Genomic DNA, 17,513 nt, shown 5'->3' with positions numbered 1-17,513 from the left:
CCCCACGCAGACGCAGGCCCCGTCCCCACGCATGCCCCGCCTCCGGCGCGTCCTGAGACCCTTCCGGCGCGATTCGGCAGCCTCACGTCAGAGATGTGCGCGCGTCGCTGCGCGCTACGTATTTTCCTGGGCGGGAACAGTAAAATGGCGCCAGAACTAGTGGCGGGCTGAGCACGCTGGGCTATTCGAAGCCGGCCCTGCGGTCCCCGGGCCGACCCGGCGCCTCCCGGACATGGAGGACGTGGAGGCGCGCTTCGCTCACCTCCTGCAGCCCATCCGCGACCTCACCAAGAACTGGGAGGTGGATGTGGCGGCCCAGCTGGGCGAATATCTGGAGGAGGTGAGGGCGGCCCCCGGGGAGTGGCGCGGGGCGGGGGCTGCCGGGGGCCCCGCCGCCTCCTGGTGTGTATCCATCTGGCGCTCTGATCGCACTCATCCTCAGGCTCGTTTCTTTTTTCCCAGCCTCGTCTCTGCCCCTCGAAATCATCCTTTATTAGATTAGCCTGGAGCTGTCCTTACAGCTCCTGTAAACTACCCGTTAGTGAGCCTTGAAATCGACTTAGTGAGTGGCGACCAGCAATTTTCTCTGATAGAGTAGAATACGATTTGTGTGCATGTATGGGTGTGTGAGAGGTCTGGATCACGATGTAAGAGGGATATCTTATGTTAGATTTTCAAACCAGTTTCAAGCGACTGCCATGTTCCATCTCGTCAGCATTTAATCTTTTTTCAGTATTTGACAGCTGTGTCTAGACGTCGTTAAGGAGCTGTCCGCTCCATTTCTGCACTTCACTTTCACTCCTTAGCCCGCTTGGACTGCTCTTGTCTTGATCAATAATGATATCCCTCTTACCAAATTCAAGGGTCACCAGAAGTGTCATCTTATTCAACTCAGCAGCATTTGGTGGGTTGAGCACATCCTCTTTTTTGAAACAGGTTTTGGTGTTCTGATTTTCTTCCGATTTCGTTACCTCCTTTTTCTCTCCTATCCAGTCTCAGTGTTGAGCTCCTCAGGGTATGGCCTGAGCCATCTTTTTACACATTTCCCCTAAACCATTTCATTTATTTCCATGATTTTAAGTATCACTTGTATGAGAACCACCCCTAGGTTTATTTATTTATTCCCTCCTCCCTCAATTTATATTTCCATTCCAGGTCTTTTTTCTCAATGTTTTGTGTATCCAGCTGCTCATCTTGACATCCCACTTAGATTTCACACAAGCAGCTCAGGTTTAATATATTATAAAAGGGAGCTCTTTGTTTTCCTGCTCGAATCCCAGCCTTCCTGATCTTGGCATATGGCACTACTGTTCAACCAAGGTGAAAGCTAAGAACTATTGAAACCCCACACTCCGCACCAGTTCACCCGTGAATTCTGTCATGCCGCCAGAATTTCACTTCAATTCATCTATTTTCCATTTTCTCTGATCCAGGCCACAATCTGGCTCCCATTCATGCTAAAACCTTCCTTCCTGGCCTCCCTACTGTTGTTTTTGGCCCCATCCAATTCATGCTCCACCCAGCAGCAAGTGTGATGCTTAAAAATTAAAATCAGGCTGCAGCACTGCCCTGCCTGAAACCCCTCAGTGGCTTTCCATTGCTCCCAGAAGAAAATCCACATTTCCTTCTCTGAACCTGGTCCTGCCCACTGTCCTAGCCTTGTGGCAGGCTCTTCTCCACCTGTTCTTGTTTTTTTTTTCTTTTGGGTCCACCTGTTCTTTTGAACCTGTCAGTCGACAACACCCAAGTTCATTCTTCGCTGAGAGTTTATATTTTCTGCACTCAATGGCAAAAATTCTTTGCCTAGTTCTCTTTATGACTAATTCTTTCTCATCCTGTATCTCTCAGTTGAAATATCAGCTGATCACCAGGTCTAAAACAGTTCTGTGTCATAGTACCTTCTGTAATTCAGAATGTTCATCGTAAGCTATTCTCTAACTTGTTTATGGTCTGTTTCCACCCTAGAATGTAAATTCTGTGAGGGCAGGGACTATGTTCATGCTCTCTCCCCTTTGCTTAATACAATGCCTGACACGTAGTAGATGCAGAATAAATGTTTGTGAAATGGACACTTGATCTGACAATTGACCTCTGCTTGGACATAGAGTCTCCTGAGAACATGCAGAGAACTATGCTAGGTGGGGCTGCTGTGGATTCAGGCTTCCACATTGAGCAGGGTGCTTGTGGATGCCTGGGAAACCTACTTGCTTGGTCAGCTCCCCTCCTGCTTCATGTGTCTGCTTTTCCAAACCTTCTCTGCCCCGTGAAGTTCTGATTTCTCTGCCTCTAGTTTTGTCTTTCTCCTTTCACTTTCCACATAGCTACCAGAACATTCTTTCTTTCTTTCTTTTTTTATAAACACATTTTATGTTGCTGTCCTTTTCACAGACTTCCTCTGTCTTTCAGGAATTAGCAGAAGTGGTGCCGTGGTGGCTCCTCTCAGACTCCCCCCTTTGTTGTGCCACCATAGTACCTAATATTTCACCTTATTCCCCAGCACACCCTCTGCTTTGGACATGTTTGCCTAGTACTCATCTTCCTAAGTCGTTGAAACCTGTGTCTGCTAGCTGCCTCTGTGTGGGTGCCTTTGCTTTTCCTAAAATGCCGTTCCCTTCATCTGTCTGGGAGCATCGATCTGTCTTCAGGCGTAGCTCCGTTGTCACCAGCTTGCTCATCAGGCACTTGCTGAGCACCGGTGTCGGGCACTGAGCTGACGGCTGGAATCACCCTAATGTTGGTCACAGTCTACTGGGGGAGGAGAGCCTCGGTGTGACGAGACCACCCCAGCAGTGGTGAGGCCCAAGGCACGCCCTAGGGAGACTGCCGCAGAGGCCGGTCTGAGCGTGCTGGGGCTGGACGTTCCAGGCAGATGGAAAACAAAGGCAAGGAGCTTGAAAACCATGTGGAGGCTTTAGCTGTTCCCTGAGAGGAACAGGGGAGGAGCCGGGTTGTGGGGAAGATCCTGAGTTAAGTATGGAGCTAGAGCTTGGGGACTTCGGATGTCTTGGTGGACATACCTAGTGGGCAGCTATAAACACAGTTCTGCAGCTCAGGAGAGAGAGCTGGTCTAGATGGGTTTGGGGACTGTTGTCATATGGTTGGTGGACACAGATTTAGGGGGTGGTAGGAATTGGGGCTCATGAGGGGCTGTGGGGTTGGTGGTTGCAGAGGAAGGAGGAGGATGTACTTGGAAGTGTTTCCTGACTTTCCTGCTCAAAGGATTGAGACCCCAGCATTTTGTCTCTGTCTCCCCCACCCCTGAGGGTCCTCAGTCCTTCTCTCGGGGTGGGCGTCTTCCTGCTGGAGTCTGGCTGAATTGGCCCCGACTAGGATGGGTGAGGTGTGAGCACCTGCCGAGAGGAGGTGGTGTGTAGCTCTGGCTGTTCGTGGATGATACACTCTAGGGGCCTCCCTCTTCCAAAACACTAGGTCTCAGAGGTTACAGGAAGTAGGGAAGATCACAAAGACCTGTCTTTTGCCTCTAAAAAAATGCACAACCGGTGAGCCCTAAGCAGAGTCAGAGCTGTCATTCTGAGGGGCTGCTTGTGGTGATGGGTACTTTGGGCCAGTGGCACTGGGAGAAGGTGGGGTGGTGGGTGGGCTGCTGGCGAGAAGGGTGCATAGACTTCCCACTGCCCTGCGTTGTGTCTTGCAGCTGGACCAGATCTGCATTTCTTTTGACGAAGGCAAAACCACAATGAACTTCATTGAGGCAGCACTGCTGATCCAGGGCTCCGCTTGTGTCTACAGTAAGAAGGTGGGCCCCTCCTGACTACTGGTCTTGGAGTTGTAGTGTCTCGTGAGACCGAGGTCTGCTGTCCTGCCGGGGCAGGTGGTGGGCTCACCAGCGCCTCCCACCTCCTTCGCCAATTCCTCGCCACCTTTTAACACCGAAGAACAAACTTGGATTTAATAATTGCAGGGTTGGGACTTCCCTGGCCGTCCTGTGGTTAGGACTCCGCGCTTCCAGGGGGCATGGGTTTGATTCCTGGTTGGGGAACTAAGATCCCACATGCCACGCAACATGGCCAAAAAAAAAGAAGAGGAAGAAAAAGAAAGAAAGACATTTTATTGTAAAGAGAAGGAAAGAGATTTGGGCAAATACTAAATCGGTGGCTCTCAACCCAGGCTACACTCCAGTTAATCACCAGTGCCTCGGCCTAACCCAGACTGATTAAATCAGGATCCCCAGGTGGTGGGGTGGAGGGGCAGGCAGGTCGCAGGATTTTCTGAACTACCCTCTGACAACCAGAATTGAAAACCACGGAGCTGGGGTGGCCAGCCGGGTGGGGGCAGGGGAAAGGGGAGCTGGGAGAGGAAAATGGATGAAACAGAGAACCAGAAGAAATAGGTAAGGAATGGGTCAGAAACATGGGCTGATGGGCTTGCCTTGAAAAAAAGAAAAGACAGCTCCTCTCAGGAGACTGCAGGGAGAAATGCTGATGCAGAGAAGGTGGGCTCAACGGTTTGCAGAGTTCACACCTAAGGCCCCAATTTTCACAGTGGAGCATGTAAGTCAGCTACTGAGAATCAGCTACTGGATTGGAAATTTGGAGAGTGAGGTTTGGTGAAAGTTCAAAATATTTGCTGAGGGGAATGCAAAATAAAAGATTAATTGAAAGCATTGGTAGATTCTAATGAAGATTAAATGCTGGAAATTCTCCAGCAGGAGTAGCTGTCCCCTAGTGGAGGAGCGTGGAAGAGTGGACCACAGCACTGGTCCCAAATTGGTGGTTTAGTGGGAGGGGGGGGGAATAAAAAGTGCACAGGAGGTAAGAGTTCAGAAGAAGTGTGTTGAGGAGCTCAGTAATGGGGTCCCAACCAGACAGAGGAGGGGGAGTAACCTACATGCAGGTTAACGGGCGCAGGGTACAGTGGACCTACCTCTGGGCACTGTAAGTTATTAAGATGGTCTGAGATTTAATTGGTTTTTGTCCTAGATGACCCAATTAAATTGGATTCTTTTGTCCTGCATTTGTCCTAAGAAGGAATATCTGCAACTAACTTTGAAAGCACAAAACCTAAGGTGAACTGGTACACAAATACGTAGACGGGTAGATATGTGATAAAGCAGGTGTAGCAGAATGTTAGCACGAAGTCTGGAAGGTGTGAGGGGAGCGTTGGCTGTAGTCAGCGCCGTCCAGCCGCACCTTCCAAGGTGATGGGAACGTTCTATGATCTGTGCTGTCCAAGGCGTGCGGCTCCTGAGCCCTTGAAATGTGGCAGGCGTGACTGAGGCATCTTGTGTTGTAGTAACTTTTACTTACATTTAAATTGATCGCGCCAGCTGCGGCTCACGGCTGCCGTGTTAGTTGGCGCAGCAATGGATTTCTACATCCCTGGCGCAAGTCCTGGACCCGCCACTGACTGAGGTTACTTTGATTCTCTGAGTCTCAGTTTATCTCGCATACAGTGAGAATAGTGATGGCACCTAATTCAGACAGAGTAGATGAGATGAAGCATGAAGCACAGCCCTGTGTATGTGACAAACACTTAAGAAAGTTAATGTTTATTATTCCTGGTGAGTGGGAACCATGCGATCAGGGACCACCATCTGTTTTGCTCACCACTGTCTTCTATTGGGTGCTGTCACCCCAGAGGAAATGGCCCAGGGGCAGCGCGTGTATGTACCCTCCTGGTGGGTGCTTTGTGGTATCTGGAAGATCCCAACCCTCACCCTAACAGTGGGGCCCCACCGGTTGTGGCTGGAGCTGTGACGGGCCGGCAGAGACCCCCAGGTGCTCCTGCAGGTTGGGCACTGATTGGAGCAGCAGGGACGTGGGCTGCAGGCAGGGTGGTTGGTGTGCCAGCAGTGAAGGCAGACAGGGCTGCGTGGGGCACAGGCCGGAGTGCCACAGGGCGGAGGTGGCCACACCTGCCGCGGCATGGTGTGAGGGCGCAGAGCAGGGGTGGGAGCTGCGGCTGTTAGGTAATTCTGGGGAAACATACTAGTTTTGATTGGACAAGTATTTCTGGCAGCCACATTGGCAGGAATTGTGCTGGGGGGTTTGGACAGGACATCTGGGCTTCTCCGTGTACTTGGACGACTAGTTGGAAAGGCTCTGGGGAGGGCCCCTCCTTTCTGCATCCTCACTGCCCGCTTCTGGTTGCCAGGTGGAATATCTCTACTCGCTGGTCTACCAGGCTCTTGATTTCATCTCTGGCAAGAAGTGAGTACTGGAGGTGGGGCCTGCATGCAGCTCGGGAGGCCCCGTGGCCTCCTGTGATGCCCTTGCACTGATTCTCTCTCAGGCGGGCCAAGCAGCTCTCCTGTGAGCGGGAAGACGGGCCCATTGGGGATGCCGGCTCCAGGGCCCCCCAGGAAGTGGAGTATGAGGTGAGGTTTCCTGGGTGCCTGGCATTGCCCCCTGTGCTCGCCAGGCACCCTCCTGAGCTCTCCACTCCCCCGCAGTTCCTGTCATTGGACGACCTCTCGGATTCCCGTGCTAACGTGGATCTGAGGAGTGACCAGGCCCCCAGTGTGAGTGCCCCTGTCCTGCGTTTAGCTGATGGGGGTGTTGGAAGGTGGTGTCATGCCATGTGGGTTCTCATGGTTCTCCCACTCTCGGCCTCTGTTCAGGAGACCCTCATCGTGCCCCTGCTGCCCATGGCCCTGGTAGCCCCTGATGAGATGGAGAAGCATAATAACCCCCTGTACAGGTGCGGCTTAGCCTGGGGAGTGGGGGGTGTGTGTGTGTGCTGGGCAAGGATCACTGCAGCACCCGTGTTTGTGCCAGCACAGCTGTCAGGGGGAGGTCCTGGCCAGCCGGAAGGATTTTAGGATGAATACGTGCACCCCCCACCCCAGAGGAGCCTTCATGTTGGAGCCGGTGGGCATGTCCCCCACGGAGGCACTGCTGCCGAGGAACCAGAAGGGTGAGGGTGAGGGCTTGGATGTTGGTGGGAAGGAAGGGGCCTTGTGCGGGGGAAGCGGGGCTGACCCCTTTCAATCCCCCGTCTTTCCCAGAGGCCTCTGGGAGGGCTGAGGAGCAGCCAGTGGAAGTCTCTGTGCGCAGGAGTCCAGTCCCGCTGCTCAGAGCCTCCCAGGAGCCAGGTGAGGAGAGAGCTGCTGCGTGGAGCTGCAGGGTGGGGTGGGGGGACGGGGCCCTGCACTCATCCGCCCCTGCCTGCCCACCGCTGTGCAGCCTGTGGAGGGGTGAGGCGTGGGGAGCAGGCCTCTGTGCTCAGGGCCCACCTTGGCCAGCCGTGCTGTCTTGGTCCAGTGACCACCCCCTGACCATTCTGGGGCTCTGAGGTTTGGGCCCATCCCCTCCTCTCTGGGCAGACAGAGGTGACAGCATTTAAAGAGAAAAATTACTAAGAAATAAAATGAACCAAACAAAGCAGCAGTATGATGAGTGTAAAACGCCCTGCTGCATTCTCTGGTTCTAACAAACGAATCTGAGAGAGGAGTGGCCTCTCAGGTTCTCCTTGGGGTCGGCCCCTCATCCCGGAGAGGCAGCCCCCCTTCTGCTGTCTGGTCTTCAGGCTCCTTGGGCCTGACTGGTTTCTTCCTTCCCTGCCCAGGCACCACTCCAGAAGGCCCAGTGCCCGGAGGTGGGGGTGAGGAAGAGGATACAGAGTGGGCAGCAGAGCCCCCCGAGGCCTCAGCCCCTGAGGTCCCGATGGAGCCGCAGGAGCCCAGGAGCCCAGAGCAGGTGGGACCCACAGTCCGGCCTGCAAAGCTCTAGCCCTCAGCCCTGGCGGGGACAGTCTCGCTTACACAGGGAAGGCAGTCCCCTGGTCTTTGCTCCCTCTCTGGTCCTTGCACACCAGGGCAGTGGGTGCGTCCCCCAGCCAGCCCTAGACCTGGCCCTGCACCCTGCCCGTTTGGGCCGCAGCTTTCATGTCTCTCCCCTCTCCGAGCAGAGCAGCTGCTGCTCTCAGGGAAGGGCGGCTGGTGTCCAAGAGTCCAAGGCCCACGGTGCTCAGGGTTACTACCCAGAATGGCAGCTGGTCTCCAGAGCTGACTCTCCCAAGGCCAGGCTGGCAGGAGTGGACAGGCCGGCCTCCCTCAGCCCCGAGGGTCAGCTCTGTGCTCCAGCCTAGAACTAAGAAATCTTTTTTTGTAAGAAAAAATCCTGACATATAGGAAAAAATATTAACATTTGTCAATTTTGGCTGGTAGATAACATGGGTATCACATCGTCGTATTCTTTTTTCTGTTTTTTAAAGAAGAAAAAGTACCCCGTGACCAGTTTACTAATTTGTATGTTCTCCTAAAGTTTTTCTTAGAACTTTTGTTTTACTTTTTAGTCATTAAACTATTTGAACTTCCTGCCCCCAGAGAAGGTCCCTGCAGGGTTCTTGGTGTCTAGCCCCGGAGCAGGGCTGCTGGGGTGCCTGGAGCCTTGGGTGGAGGTGGAGAGGGGAACCCTCGGCGTTTTTTTGCAGAGTGCGGCCCAGCCCAGGAGGTGTGCGCTACGGGAGCGAAGGGAGGCCCTGGAGCCTGCGTCCCGGCTGCAGGTGAGGGCTGGGGGGCCTGGATCCCCGGCAGGGAGGGTGTGCCTGAGGCCCCTCGGCGGTGGCTGCCTTTCGAGCAGTCCTCTTCCCCAGAGTCGGACCTCTGTCCTGCAGCCCCAGGGCCTCTCTCCCTGTGTCTCCCGACTGGGGGCAGGGTGCACGTCCTCCACTCTCCTGTGTCTGCTTGTGCTCTGTGCTCAGGAGACCCCAGACCCCTGGCAGGGCCTGGACCCCTTCGACTCCCTGGACTCTAAGCCCTTCAGGAAAGGTAACTGGGGGAGGGGCACTGCCCCTGGGCATCCGGGGCTGGGCTCACCTGGCTTGAGTGGAGGCTGGGGCTCCGGGGCCCGTGGGCACGGTGATCTGCCCTGGGCCACGGTTGTGCTCCGAGACCGTCTGTTTGCCCCCAGGTAGGCCCTACTCTGTGCCCCCCTGTGTGGAGGAGGCTCCAGGACAGAAGCGTAAGAGGAAGGGTGCTGTCAAGCTGCAGGACTTCCACCAGTGGTACCTGGCTGCCTGTGCGTGGGCCTGGGGGCTGGGCCAGGGCCAGAGGGCCCAGGTGTGGCTGTGGGACTTGGCTTGGCGCCTGCTGACCCAGTCCTCTTGCAGATGCTGACCATGCTGACAGCAGGAGGCCCCGGCGAAAGGGCCCTTCCTTTGCAGGTGCGGCCGGGGCCTTGTGGGCTCTTCTGAGGGATGATGGCACCGTGCTCTGCCACCTACCCTCAGCCTGGGGACACTTAGGGCCCTGGGTGGATTCGGGTGGACCTGGGCAGGATGAGGGAGCCCTTCTCACAAGGCTTTCGTGTGCAGACATGGAGGTCCTGTACTGGAGACACGTGAGGGAGCAGCTGGAGACCCTCCGGAAGCTGCGGAGGAGGGAGGCAAGTACTGGCCACCGCCTGGACCCCGCTTGGCCCCTGGTGGGAGATGGCAGTGCCCCTCAGATGCTCTCTTTGTGCAGGCGGCTGAGCGGTGGCTGCCGAGGGCTCAGGAGGAACCGTGGCCCGCGGAGGAGGACCGGCTGGAAGACTCCCTGGAGGATCTGGGAGCGGCAGGTGGGTGCCTACGGGGGGCAGGCTGGGTCGGGGCTCAGCGCCGGCTGTGGGCTAACCTGCCTCCTGCTCGGGTCCTTCCCTCCCAGCAGGTGACTTTCTAGAGCCCGAGGAGTACGCAGAGCCTGAGGGGGCCGAGCCTGGGGAAGACGCAGACCTGGGTAGGTGTGGGAGCGGGCTGCTGGCCAGGGGACCCTGAGGGGAGGAAGGAGAAGGTGAGGCTCACGGCCGCAGCACCTCATGGCTGCCCTTTTCCAGAGGCGGAAGCCATGCCGGCCTCCCTAAGCTACGAGGAGCTGGTCCGAAGGAACGTGGTAGGCCCAGGTCAGAGTGGGTGGGGGAGCCGGGCGGTGGGCCCTGCACAGAGGCGATAGCCCCTGCTCCTCCGCCAGGAGCTCTTCATCGCCACCTCGCAGAAGTTCGTCCAGGAGACAGAGCTGAGCCAGCGCATCAGGGACTGGGAGGACGTCATCCAGCCCCTGCTCCAGGAGCAGGTGAGGTGGGCTGGGCCAGGGCCTCTGGTGGAGAGCTGGAGTGTCCTGCTGCCTGCCTTGGGCCAGCCCCAGGACCTGCCCCTCCCCTTTGCAGGAGCAGCATGTGCCCTTTGACATCCACACTTACGGGGACCAGGTAGTCTCAAGGTTCAGCCAACTCAACCAGTGGTGTCCCTTTGCGGAGTTGGTGGCTGGCCAGCCTGCCTTCGAGGTGTGTCGTTCCATGCTGGCCTCCCTGCAGCTGGTGAGTGGCCTGGAAGCCTGGGAGGGAAGCAGTCCCTGGTCTCTGCTGACGATCTGTCTCTACAGGCTAATGACTACACAGTGGAGATCACCCAGCAGCCTGGGCTAGAGGCGGCGGTGGATACCATGTCCCTGAGACTGCTCACGTACCAGCGGGCCCACAAGCGCTTCCAGACCTATGCTGCCCCCTCCATGGTCCAGCCCTGAGTGGGGAGCACTGAGACCGGGGTTGGGCCCTGGAGCCCTGTCCCCAGCAGGTGCTGGGCATGCATCTGCTCACTCTACTTTGCTTCCTGGCTCGCCCAGCCCAATAAAGTGTTGCCACCCCGCCAATCCCTTTTAAAAACCTTTACAAAACTTCCGTGTGGAGGAAAGGGCTGTCCATCTTCTGCACCCCAGGAAGCTACCACGTCTCCAGCCCCTTTCCTGCCGTGGCCTCCAGGGGCTGCTGGTATAGACCTCAGGCACACACAGCTCCACCACATCCTTTTAATGACCCAGCTCAGTGCAGGACGCTGCGGAAGACAGCCATGTGGCGCCTCACACTGTCTGCGACCTGCTCGGCCGACATGGCCCTGCCGTAGTAGTCTGTGAAGAGGCCGTCAGGGCTGAGCAGGTAGATGGCAATGGAATGGTCCACGATGTAATCCTGGTCCTCGTCCTTGGGGCCGGCACTGTAGTACACGCGGTAGCTGCGGCTCACCTGGGCAACCTGCTCAGCAGAGCCAGTCAGGCCCAACAGCCTGGGGTGGAAGTCCTGCACATAGCGGGCCATGGCCGCCACGTCATCCCGCTCGGGATCCACAGTAATGAAGATGGGCTGCACGGGGGGCAGGCCAGGCTCTGCCTCCAGCTGCCGCACCACCTGCACCAGCTTCTCCAGTTCCTCGGGGCAGATGTCAGGGCAGTGAGTGAAGCCGAAGTACATCAGCACCCACTGGCCCCGGAAGTCAGCTTTGCAGCGAGCCTGGCCCCGGTGATCCAGCAGGCTGAAGTCACCCTGGCCCACAGCAGCTTGGCGCAGGGCGTCTGTCCGTCGTTGCTGCTGCCACCGCTCCTTCTCGGCTCTCATGGCCAGCCAGACCCCACCCAGCCCAGCCCCGATCAAGGCTGTGATCAGCAACCTAGTTCGTAGCCCAGGGCCCTGGGGCTGGTCCTGCCTTCCCGTCTCTGCAGGGCCCTGTCTTGATAGGAGCCGGTGCCTCACATGCTGGGCCTCTCCTCCTGGGGTCCTAGGGAGGGCTGGGGGCTTGAGCTGAAAGAGCCTGTGCCAAGCCTTGGGTGCCTGAGCCAGCAACAGCATGGTCTAACGCTCCTGGAAGAGAGCACGAGTGTCGGGAGCCAGAAGGTGCCTCCGCCTCCCGGGTCGTATCCCATCATTCTGGAGATGCTTGCTGCCATCTGAAGGAGCAGCCCTACACAGGCTCTGCTACCAGCAGCTGCTCACCTGGCGTCAGACCTGCTTCACCTCTGAAACCTCAAACTCCAGCTGAGGTGTCTTCAAGCGTCCACCCCTGTCCCTCCCGTCCTTTAGCCTGAGCGCCTCAGTCTATCGCATCCCACCCAGACCCTGCCCCCGGTCCTGTGCCTGCAGCTCTAACTAGCCCAGCCCCCGCCTGCACCTGAGCGTCTGAGCTGACCAAGAGCATTCCAAGCGCATGCCTTGCCCGGTTTCCTGAGCATATTTATCTGTTTGCAATAAACTCCCATTTCTTGAGAGGAGGTAGGTGAGTCTCTGGCTTCAACCCCCCCCCCGCCCCCCCCCCCCCACCAAGACTGACTCCTCCGGCCCTTTTGCAGCCTCTCCCCTCTGAGGCCGCTACAACCGTGGTGCTTTGGCCCTCAGCCCCGCGGAAATCCTGTGCCACCCGCACCGCAGCCTGCAGCGCCTTCCCCCCCGCCACGAGCCCCTCGCACGTAGAACCTTCCGGCCGGCAGTCACCCTGGAAGAGAAACAAGGTTTCCGCTTGCCTCGAGCCCACTCTCTTCACAGCCGGGTACCCGACAGCAGCTCTGAGCTCGTGGCCCACGCCCTGTTGTTGCTTCCGTGACCTCTGCGCCTTTCTCAGGGCCCTATGGAGGTTTGCTAGGCGGAGGTCTTAGGACCCCCCTCCCCGACGCCTCACCTGTTCAGCTGCTGCTGGGAGGACCCTCTGGAAGACTCCTAAACGTCCGGCCTCCGCCCCGCCCGACGGTTCCTGGGCTGGACGACCTTGGATACACCCCTCAGCCTGTTGACATCAGCTTCTTCCTTTACAAAATGTGTTCTAAGCGGTGCACGAGATGGACCTGCAAACGGAGGCAGCCTGCGAACGTTTCCAGGGCCCCTCTCCGGGAGGCCCCTTTCCTCCAGGAGCCCCGTTCAGGGCGCCCTCCCGGAACGCGCCTCGCGGGCCGGGGTCGGTGCCAGGAGTCTGGGGATGCGACCTGGCAAGCTGCGGAGACCATCCGTCTCGCACCACGCCAGCGCGCATGCGTCAACGGCGCCGCGCTCGCGCACACTGGCATGGAGCTGGCCGGCGCTGGGCCGTGCGCGTGCGCCGAAGGTGGCGGGTCAGCCAGAGGTCACGTGTTGGAGGCGGGGCTTCTCTGCGCCCCCGCCCCCCGCGGCGGCGGCTCCTTGTTCGGCGCTGTAGCTAGTCGCTGGCTCTACCCGCCCTCTCGCTTACGGCCCCGGCATCCGCAGGGCTGCGCGCCTCTTGGGCTTCGTTGCTGCGTGTCGGCCTGCGCGCGCGGTGGGGCGGGGAGTGAGGAGCCGGGCTCAGGAGGGGAGGGCGTCTCTGGGCGTAGGGCTGAGCCAAAGCGGGTGCCCCTTTTCCTGTCCCCTCACCGAGCCTGGTGATGGGTGACCGGGTCCGCAGGCCCGGTGGCCCCAGGCCGTCCAAGCACAGCAGCGCTTCCTCCACTCCAAAGCGTGGCCTACGGCGGGGTTGCTCCTGGCGGTCAGAGCGGCTGCCCCATGCCAACCTGCGGAGACACGGTTCGGCATGGACCCACCCCGCGTCTCGCGTGCAGTCAAACTCCAGCCCCTGATGCACCCTTGGTCGCCAGTTCCCCTGGAGTGAGGGGGCGGGGGAGACGTGAAGCGACAGTGTGCCTGACTTCAGCGGTGGGGGTCAGGAAGTCCTTGTATTCGGCCTGGGCGGGAGGGCCGTGAGGGTTTCCCCAGACCCGAGGCCAGGTCAGCCTTGTTCGGATAAGGTCACTGGGTGGGAGTTGAGGAAGGGGGGCGGGGGGACTGCCAGCGGTGAGGCCGGTCCCGGCAGAGGCAGGGTGAGACAGGGCTGCTGAGGTACTTGAGGACCAAGGCTGCTGGAGTTATGAACAGGAGGTTGGGGCCACGTAAGGAGATCCACGCCAACAGACATGCCACAGCCACATGGGGACCCCTGTGGAGAGGCCACACAGGCTCCAGGCGCTCCGGGGCCTGTCCTGGCTGGGGAGGACTGCGGCCTCTCTGAACTTCCTGCCTACCATCAGAGCAGACAGGCTGTCCTCTGCTTTCTTACTGAGGATGAAGGCTGTGTGGGGGAGGCTAAGGTGATGGAGATCCTCCAGCTTCCTGTGAGATGCGGGGGATGCTGACTCTCGGGTCAGTCATGAGAGGTCAGGGACCCTGAGCATGGAAGGTCAAGTTCCCTATGTGATGGGATGACAGGTGCATCAGTCAGGTCACCTTCTTGAGTGGGTGGTCAGGCATCCTGTGATTGGGACACTGACCGTGGTTTTGGGTCAGATCACCTGTGGTTGTGTGTGTTCATAGGTCAGGGGTCTTTAACATGCAGGAGGTGGACCCCGGAGTCTGGGGTCAGGTCACACGTGATGAGTGGCAGGCTGTCGACAGTGGCCGTCACATCTCTTGCTTCATGCAGGTTTCCGTCTACAGGAACAAGCTTCCTGCTCTGACCCACGATACAGCGGCCCACTTGCCCTGGCAGCCCTTGCATCTGGCCAACCTCCCCTGCATCAGGACTCCCAGTGACCCTCAGTGGCCTCTGATCAGTGATCGCATCACTGACCCTGACCAAGGACTCATCAGCAACCTTGACAAATGTCCAAAATAATGACCAGTGACGTGAACAATTCTGGTAAGTCCTCACTAATGACCCATCAAAGATATGGATCAATGTCCTATGGCCCATTAATGATTGATCAGAGGCCCATCAGTTATTTTGACCAAGTCCCTATTAATGACTCCAATCAAATTTCCGTTGATGATCTTGACCAAAGTCCAATGACCCATGAATAACTGATCAGTATCCTCCCTAGTGACCCTTCAGAGATTCTGGCCAATGTTTCTACCAAACCCAGATCAGTGACCAATCAGTGGCCCGCCTATACATGCTCTGGGCTCTGGGTGACAGGGAATCCATGAATAGACTCTAGTTTACCCAAAGTGCCCCCCCCACGTGCCCCAGACCACGTCTGCTGACTATTGGTACATGCTAGGCAAGGATGCTGTTCACCTGCACAGTCACCTCCCCACGCCCACATTTTTCCTCACCTTCCTTGGTTAGGACTCAGCTGGAGTTAAGTATTTACTGAGCAGTGTAGTGGGTGTCCAGCTGGAGAGGGAATGGAAAATAAATTGTCCTGGTTTGGGATGGGGGGTGTCAGTGGGGGGAGGAGGCTGGTACCTATTGCTGGGGGTACAAGTCTGGGGGCTGGAGGGAGAGCAGCTCTTCCCTTGGGAACCGAAGGGGAAGGGGCAGCTGGATGATTTGGTCCTGTTATTGGGGGCTGATGGGAAGGGAGATCCAAGTTCTGTCCTGGGGCTGAGAAGCCTGGGTCCTGCCTTTGGGGGCTCTGTCTGGGTCAGGCATGAGGTTAGGAGCTGCCTGTGGCTGCTGGCCTTTTTTTTTTTTTTTTTTTTTTTTTTTTTTTTTTTCGTGTGCTGATTATATTTTGTCTAGCTGAGAGTTCAGAAAAAGCTTTTCCATGTGAGGCAACGTTTGGGCTCATCCTGCTTTATTTAGCTCTCCTTGTTCAATCTCACTTAGTGACTGAGATGAAAGCTATTCCAATAACTACCAGAGGGGATGAGATGATGCTAGCAAATAACTATGAAAAACAGAAGAAAATATTTTAGCCTATTTCTCGGGATCCTCCCGAAACGGGGCACGAACCCGCATCCCCTGCATCGGCAGGCGGACTCTCAACCACTGCGCCACCAGGGAAGCCCCTGCTGGCCTTTTTGAGGTCAGAGGTTCTGGTCTGGAGAGGAGGTGTCTTCTAACCTTGCAGCCACAGGCAGCCAGGGCAGGTGCCAGGACTCTGCCTCAGGGCATATTTGTCCCCAAGGTATTGGCTCCAGGCTTCCGGCCACTCCAGCTGCTGCCCAGACTTGGCCAGGGCCGCGGTCTCCTCCAGATTCATGCTTCGCCAGATGGCCAAGAGCATGGCCCCTCGGCATGGGTAAGGTGGTGTAGACAGCACAAAGGGGGCGTTCCCACAGCAATGGGTTATCCTCAGTGTCAGTGACAGTGGTGGGGCGCTGTGGCGTCCCTGGGGGCAGGCAGTCTCTGGGCCTGACCTCTGGGTCGGGGTCAGGGGCAGCCAGCCGTCCCCACGCACGGATGTGTGCACCCTGCTTGTCCGGTCCAGCACAGCGCGCACGAAGCCTCTGATGTACCCTTGCTTCAGGCTGATCAGCCCCGGCAGCTGCTTGGGCTCTGGCTCCCGCCCCGGGAGAGATCAGCAGGTGCGACAGGGGTAGGTGGGGCCGCCACCACTCCGGGCTGCGACACACATCTGGAACCTGTCGCCGCTCTGTGTCCGTGTCACTGAGGCCAAGTGCCCTTGTCCTGACCCCGTTCTCGTTTCTCTCCCGTGTCCGCCCCTCAGTCCCGTGTCTGTGTCGCCCGTGTGCATGTCTCCGTGTCTGGCTCTCACGTCTCGGTCTCACAACTTGATCCGGGGCCGTACCTGTCCTGCACAGCGGCGCTCGCCGGTCCTCTTTCGGATCCCAACCGGTTTCCGTCCCGTCTTGCGGGAGGCCACAGGGTGGGAACAGTGGGACTGCGCCCCTGGCCGGAGCCGCGGAGGGGCGGGGCCTCCCGACAGGCAGGGTTTTAGGCCAATCGCCGCCTCGGAGGGGCAGGACGACCGGCTCACTTCTGTCCTGGCCAATCACGAGGGCCTGCGGGAGCTTGAGAAGTCCGGGACTTCGCGGGCCCGCCCACCTGTCTGTTTTGCCGGCCCGCCTCGCCGCAAGCACAGAGAGGCCGACAGGCTGCTGGCTCCAGAGGTTTTAAGAAACATTCGTGGGGCCGCGCCCGCCCGGCTGGTCAGTCATCCACGTCGATCACCATCGGGGCCAGGTAGTCCGAGTGCCGGATCCCGAAGCTCCAGCCGCGGGGCTTCCGGTGCTGCGGACCCAGGAGACGTCGCTGGCCTGGCGCTGCCGGCCGGCCCAGGGCTCCCGGGTCCCAACCTCGCACCTCAGACCCTCGATACAGACCCGGACCCCTTTACCCCGCCTCTGACCCTTGACCCTGAACTGCAGAGCACCTGGTCCACGTTGTAGGCCGCAGGCCCGGGATTCAGGCTGTTGCCTTGGGGGAGCGAAGTCCGCGCCAGCATCGAGAACTGGGGGGCCCGGGGCTTGTAGATCCCAGGGCTCACCACATGGTAGGCGCAGGGCCCGGGGGTCTGCGGGAGGGCGGGAGGGGCGCTGTGTCCGGCTTCTAGGACCGTCGACCGTTGACCCCTCGCCGCGCGGTGCGGGCAGCCCCTTCCCCACCTTACTGAGGTCCTCGCAGAAGCTGCCCACCGCGCTGCGGCCGTAGATGGAGTAAATCGGCGCCGAGACTTTACCAACGACGCGCGGGCCCAGGAGCGAGGGCACAGTGTAGGTCCCGGGGCCTGGGGGAGCCAGCGAGGGTGGGTCTTTGAGGACCGGCCGGTCTCCCCGCCGCAGCCAGTGCAGGGTGGGCCTTCCTGGGCTCACCTGGGGTCTGCGACTCTGCGCGGAGGCCCCAGTTTCGGGGAGCGATGGTGTGCCGAGGCGCGCTGGGGTACGCCGCGTTCCCCGCTCGCTCCGGGAAGTACCTGCCTGCGGGGCGGACCGGGCTGTGGGCCGGAGCTGCACTGGGGGCCTGGTGGGTGCCCGGGCTGGAGTCCAGGGATTAGGGGGAATTCGAACCACGATTTATCGAAGCCCGGTGAGGCTTGGAGCTCTTTTGAGATCCGGAGATAGGGGGACCGAATTTGGAGTGTTAGGGTGCCCGAGGGGGACTCGGGCTCGGGGGGGGGGGGG

The 17,513-nt window shown here is 58.4% G+C and overlaps 4 protein-coding genes across 4 annotated transcripts in view; 1 reads left to right on the top strand and 3 right to left on the bottom strand.

Annotated features, from left to right (window-relative positions):
• The first annotated feature begins 232 nt into the window (after positions 1 to 232).
• On the top strand, positions 233 to 10,476 carry NCAPH2 (non-SMC condensin II complex subunit H2). The gene is given in 21 exon segments (XM_007453880.1): positions 233 to 340; positions 3,656 to 3,757; positions 6,115 to 6,170; positions 6,253 to 6,337; positions 6,413 to 6,481; positions 6,581 to 6,660; positions 6,743 to 6,876; positions 6,968 to 7,054; positions 7,528 to 7,658; positions 8,395 to 8,466; positions 8,665 to 8,731; positions 8,874 to 8,981; positions 9,073 to 9,126; positions 9,277 to 9,347; positions 9,428 to 9,521; positions 9,611 to 9,679; positions 9,777 to 9,832; positions 9,911 to 10,012; positions 10,107 to 10,256; positions 10,322 to 10,453; positions 10,456 to 10,476. Coding segments are annotated over 21 exon segments (1,848 nt in total).
• Positions 10,477 to 10,755: 279 nt separating this feature from the next.
• On the bottom strand, positions 10,756 to 11,566 carry SCO2 (synthesis of cytochrome C oxidase 2). The gene has a single exon (XM_007453881.1). It carries the CDS (start codon positions 11,556 to 11,558, stop codon positions 10,758 to 10,760), a length of 801 nt encoding a protein of 266 aa, XP_007453943.1. The 5' UTR covers positions 11,559 to 11,566; the 3' UTR covers positions 10,756 to 10,757.
• Positions 11,567 to 12,920: 1,354 nt separating this feature from the next.
• On the bottom strand, positions 12,921 to 15,655 carry TYMP (thymidine phosphorylase). The gene is given in 8 exon segments (XM_007472075.1): positions 12,921 to 12,979; positions 13,086 to 13,311; positions 13,730 to 13,817; positions 14,039 to 14,202; positions 14,597 to 14,659; positions 14,662 to 14,700; positions 15,493 to 15,533; positions 15,535 to 15,655. Coding segments are annotated over 8 exon segments (801 nt in total).
• Positions 15,656 to 16,472: 817 nt separating this feature from the next.
• The window catches only part of CIMAP1B (ciliary microtubule associated protein 1B), a 6,957-nt gene continuing 5,916 nt past the window's right edge, over positions 16,473 to 17,513 (bottom strand). The window contains exons 3-6 of the mRNA XM_007453879.1: positions 17,205 to 17,309; positions 16,998 to 17,119; positions 16,766 to 16,906; positions 16,473 to 16,623 (exon numbers count right to left, since the gene is read on the bottom strand). Coding sequence (XP_007453941.1) covers positions 16,543 to 16,623; positions 16,766 to 16,906; positions 16,998 to 17,119; positions 17,205 to 17,309 — 449 coding nt within the window. The 3' untranslated portion in view covers positions 16,473 to 16,542. The remainder of the gene's footprint in view (positions 16,624 to 16,765; positions 16,907 to 16,997; positions 17,120 to 17,204; positions 17,310 to 17,513) is intronic.

This window comes from Lipotes vexillifer, unplaced genomic scaffold, assembly GCF_000442215.2.
Source record: "Lipotes vexillifer unplaced genomic scaffold, Lipotes_vexillifer_v1.1 scaffold382, whole genome shotgun sequence".
NCBI classification, from domain to species: Eukaryota; Metazoa; Chordata; class Mammalia; order Artiodactyla; family Lipotidae; genus Lipotes; species Lipotes vexillifer.
This window is presented reverse-complemented; position numbering and strand designations above follow the sequence as displayed.